The sequence below is a fragment of the Calidris pugnax genome, unplaced genomic scaffold (assembly GCF_001431845.1).
Source record: "Calidris pugnax isolate Ruff unplaced genomic scaffold, ASM143184v1 scaffold18, whole genome shotgun sequence".
Lineage (NCBI taxonomy): Eukaryota > Metazoa > Chordata > Aves > Charadriiformes > Scolopacidae > Calidris > Calidris pugnax.
In genome coordinates, this window is record NW_015090812.1 from 9949570 (window position 1) to 9954306 (window position 4737).

Below are 4737 nucleotides of genomic sequence, written 5' to 3' on the forward strand. Positions count from 1 at the left end.
GTACGCCTGGCCCCATGCGGTGCTCGCTGGTCCCCCAGCATGGGGGGCACAGCTGTGCCCAGGGTCGTTGCCCACTCTCGCCCTCTGGTTCCTGCCCACCAGGTGCCTTCATGTTCCCCTACTTCATCATGCTGGTGTTTTGTGGCATCCCCCTCTTCTTCATGGAGCTCTCCTTCGGGCAGTTCGCCAGCCAGGGCTGCCTTGGCGTCTGGAGGGTCAGCCCCATGTTCAAAGGTAAGGGGCTGCCTGTCCCCACTGGCACAGCCCCCCCTGCACACCCCGTGTGTCCCCTGCACGCACACCTCGGGCACATTGCACAGCCACGCACGGGCACCTGCGGCTCGCACAGCCCTGCACGCCTTGCACACGCAAGCCTTGCACACACGTGTTGCACACACGCCACTGCCCATGTCACAGGGGTCCCCTGTGTGCACGCTCAGCCAAGGCCACGCTGCAAATATGACACACATTACACACATCCCTGCACACACAACGCATCCCCTGTGCACACCCCGGCCCTGTGCTGGCATCCAGTGCAGGCATTACACACACATCCCTGCTCACGCCACATGTGCCCCCTATGCATCACCCTTGCAGAAGCTGCCCAGGTCTCAATGTGCTGTGGGTGCCCATGGACCCTCTGGCTGTGGGCATGCTCCTGCAGTCCTCTCCCTGCCCCATGGGTGGTCGGTGCTGACCGTGCTGTGGCCGGACCCCGCTCCAGGCACACGGATGTGCTCCTACGCTGCTGGCTCCCCTGGCCAGGGGGAGTGCTCAGCCTTGCTGCATGTCCCTGTGCTCGTGTGGCCTGTGTCACCTGCCACCAGGTCCCTGCAACCCTAAAGTCACCTAAAGGCTGTGCAAGGAGAGGCCCCTCACCCAGTGGTTCCCCCCAGGGCTGCTGGGTTTGCCTGCAAGGGTTTGCCTGCAGCCTGGCAGACCAGGCACCCCCTGTGCTTTGCCACATGTCCCAGTGCCACCAGGCTTGCTTGGAGGTAGGGGACCTCGTGCAGGGTGATGGGCTGAGCCATGTGGTGCTCCCCACCCCAGCGTGGCTGCAAGGCTGCTGACAGCACCGTGTGTCCCCCGCTCTCCCCACACCGCGCCGCGCCGTGCCACACCGTGCCGCTCACCCCTCCCCGGTGCTGTTCCCAGGCGTGGGCTACGGGATGATGGTGGTGTCCACGTACATCGGGATCTACTACAACGTGGTGATCTGTATTGCCTTCTACTACTTCTTTGTGTCCATGACGCGCGTGCTGCCCTGGACGTACTGCAGCAACCCCTGGAACACGCCTGACTGCGCAGGGGTGCTGGACAGGAACCTCTCCGGCCACACCGCCCTCAACCTCACCCACCTCCTCAACACCACCCAGAAGCGCACCAGCCCCAGCGAGGAGTACTGGAGGTACTGGGGATGGGGAACAGGGGACGAGGGAGTTAGTGGTGGTGGGGTCGAGGCCCCGCTGACGCTGGCTGCCCCCCACGCAGGAGGTACGTGCTGGACCTGTCAGATGACATTGGGAACCTGGGCGAGGTGCGGCTGCCCCTCCTGGGCTGCCTGGGTGTCTCCTGGGTCGTCGTCTTCCTCTGCCTCATCAAGGGCGTCAAGTCCTCGGGGAAGGTACCCACTCCACCCTCTGGTCTATAGCCCCTCCCCTAGCCCATGACCACACCTCTGTGGCCCCAACCCCTGTCCCCAGCCCCACCCCACTGAGTTGCTGCTCCATAGGTGGTGTACTTCACGGCCACCTTCCCCTACGTGGTGCTCACCATCCTCTTTGTGCGCGGCATCACGCTGGAGGGGGCCCTCACCGGCATCATGTACTACCTGACGCCCCAGTGGGACAAGATTCTCAACGCCAAGGTGAGCGGGGACGAGGGGTGGCGGGTGGCTGGGGAGGAGCAGGGCTGGGGGACACAGTGCTGACCACCTCACTGCCACAGGTGTGGGGTGACGCAGCCTCGCAGATCTTCTACTCGCTGGGCTGTGCCTGGGGCGGGCTCATCACCATGGCCTCCTACAACAAGTTCCACAACAACTGCTACCGGTGAGTACCCAGCCATGGCCCCACAGTCCCTCTGCTGTCCCCCAGCCCACGACCAACAGCTTTTACCACTCTCCCCACAGGGACAGCATCATCATCAGCATCACCAACTGCGCCACCAGTGTCTATGCTGGCTTTGTTATCTTCTCCATCCTGGGCTTCATGGCCAACCACTTAGGTGTGGACGTCTCCAAGGTGGCTGACCACGGCCCTGGCCTGGCCTTTGTCGCCTACCCTGAGGCCCTCACCCTGCTTCCCATCTCACCCCTGTGGTCCATTCTCTTCTTCTTCATGCTTATCCTCCTGGGGCTGGGCACACAGGTAGGTCATGGCGGGACACTGTGGCGCGGCCAGCAGGTTGGGTTGGAGTGGCAGGGTGGCATGGTGGAGAAGAGGTGGTGGTCCAAGCTGACATGCTGCCTCTCCACCCCATGCACAGTTCTGCCTGCTGGAGACCCTGGTCACAGCCATTGTGGACGAGGTGGGCAATGAGTGGATCATCCGCAGGAAGACCTTTGTGACGCTGGGGGTGGCCGTGGCAGGTTTCCTGCTTGGCGTCCCACTCACCACGCAGGTAGGTGACCTCGGTGCCATTTGCCAGTATGGTGATGGGGTGCCATTGCCATGGTGACCTTACTGTGCTGACACCATCAGCCATGTCCACATAGTTGCCATCACCACCCTGATGGTGGTGGTGACACTCAGGGCCTGATGTTTCTATGCCAACACTGGCGATGGTATCCAGACTAAGCATCACCATGGCAACATTGGTGATGGCATGAGGTGTTGCCATGACTGTGGTTGTGGTATCCAGGCTGTGCGTTGCCACGCTGGCGCTGGCAGCATGGCTGTGCCGGTGGCCTGCTGATGGTGGTGGTATTTCTGGGGCAGCCATGACAACGGGTCCCTCTTGCAGGCGGGCATCTACTGGCTCCTGCTGATGGACAACTACGCTGCTAGCTTCTCCCTGGTCATCATCTCCTGCATCATGTGTGTGACCATCATGTACATCTACGGTAGGTGCAACCACCTGTGGCCAATCAGCTGGCAGGGCTGTCCCAGCCAACCAGTGGGGAAGGGGGTGTGCTAACTTCTGGCCAATCAGCGTTTTGCTGTGTGCTAACTGGCTGAGGATTGCAAGGCCTATGGCCAATAAGGGCAGCCCATGACCAAAGGGGCCTGGTGGGTACCATCACCCTGGGTCTGGAGCTGGTGCTGGGCAGGGAGCTTGGGGTCCCACAAGGGCCCCAGCCCACCATTCCAGGGCTGACGGCTGCTTGTCCCCACAGGGCACCGCAACTACTTCAAGGACATTGAGATGATGCTGGGCTTCCCACCCCCACTCTTCTTCCAGATCTGCTGGCGCTTCATCTCACCCGCCATCATCTTTGTGAGCATCACGACCATGGGGCACGGGGCCATAGGAGGAGAGGGCCCACCTGGGACCCCCACTTGCCCACCCTTGGGAGGGGGGTGCTGGGCTGCAGGGAGGCAGCAGGGAGGGGGCAAAGCAGGGCAGTTGGGGGGTTGCAGAGCAGGTTGGCTGCTCTCCACTGGCTGATCCTGCCTGTTCCTCCCCAGTTCATCCTGGTCTTCACAGTGATCCAGTACCGGCCCATCTCCTACAATGACTACGTCTACCCCACCTGGGCCATCAGCATCGGCTTCCTCATGGCGCTCTCCTCCGTGATCTGCATCCCCATCTACGCCATCTACAAAGTGTGCCGCTCCGAGGGGGACACGCTGCTGGAGGTGGGTGGCCGGGGGCTAGACCCCCTTCTCCAAGTCTCACCTGGGGCTGCCTGCAAGGCTGTCCCCCAACCCCCTGGAGCTGGCAGCACCCCGCAGCAGCTGTGTGCAGGCAGCACCCATGGGGGCACCCCATCTCCAGCCACCCCTGGGAGCTGCTGGCACGCTGGGGGAGGCTGGAGCATGGTGGGCGCTGACCCGTGTCCCCATCCTCTCCCTCTCTCTCCAGCGCTTGAAAAATGCTACCAAGGCAAGCAAGGACTGGGGCCCGGCGCTGGCAGAGCACCGCAGCGGGCGCTACGCCCCGGCATTCAGCCCCTCCACCGAGTCCAACCTGGAGGCGCAGCCCCTGCAGCCGGAGAAGGCCCGGAGCGAGGCGGCAGCTGCCTCCCCCGTGCAGGGCAGCAACGGCTCAGCCCACAGCCAGGACTCCAGACTGTGACCCCCCCGCTGTCCCTGCACCCCCTCTAACCCTTCCCACGCGGTGACACTTTCGCACCTTCCGCTGGCGGAGCCTGGCTCCGGGCCACACCGGACCACGGGGGGCTCTCAGCGCCAGTCCCCGAGACCCCCCCACCTCCTTGCCGGTTAACCCCCCCTTTGTCGTCCCCCCATCCCCCCCACCCCCCGTGGCGTTCGTTAACCCTCGTGTTTACGGTAACCTTTGTGCGCGACGCTGGGACAAGAGAGGAGGGGGCACAGCCCCGCGAGGGCCGGGAGCCAGAGGCACTTTGCAGGGGCCCTGCCCCGGGGGGATGCACAGGATGGGGGGGAGCGAGATGCCCCCCGGCTCCCAGGCCCCCCGCAGCCGGGCAGCCTGCCCCGCTGTGGGGCACCCTCCTGACCTATCCATGGGGATAGTGTGGGGTGTCCCCTATGGGGGATACCTGTGGGGGCTGGGGCTTGCAGGGACTGCCCGTGGCACCCCCCCCCCCCCCCC

General features: G+C 63.9%; 1 protein-coding gene across 3 annotated transcripts in view; it reads left to right on the plus strand.

Annotated features, from left to right (window-relative positions):
* SLC6A9 (solute carrier family 6 (neurotransmitter transporter, glycine), member 9) overlaps positions 1-4478 on the plus strand; it is a 14930-nt gene extending 10452 nt beyond the window's left edge. For all 3 annotated transcript variants that reach the window (XM_014939449.1, XM_014939448.1, XM_014939447.1), the window contains 11 exons: positions 103-234; positions 1156-1408; positions 1492-1624; positions 1733-1867; positions 1948-2051; positions 2132-2369; positions 2488-2622; positions 2965-3064; positions 3338-3438; positions 3630-3800; positions 4027-4478. In XM_014939449.1, coding sequence (XP_014794935.1) covers positions 103-234; positions 1156-1408; positions 1492-1624; positions 1733-1867; positions 1948-2051; positions 2132-2369; positions 2488-2622; positions 2965-3064; positions 3338-3438; positions 3630-3800; positions 4027-4239 — 1715 coding nt within the window. In that variant the 3' untranslated portion in view covers positions 4240-4478. The remainder of the gene's footprint in view (positions 1-102; positions 235-1155; positions 1409-1491; positions 1625-1732; positions 1868-1947; positions 2052-2131; positions 2370-2487; positions 2623-2964; positions 3065-3337; positions 3439-3629; positions 3801-4026) is intronic.
* Positions 4479-4737: the final 259 nt, after the last annotated feature.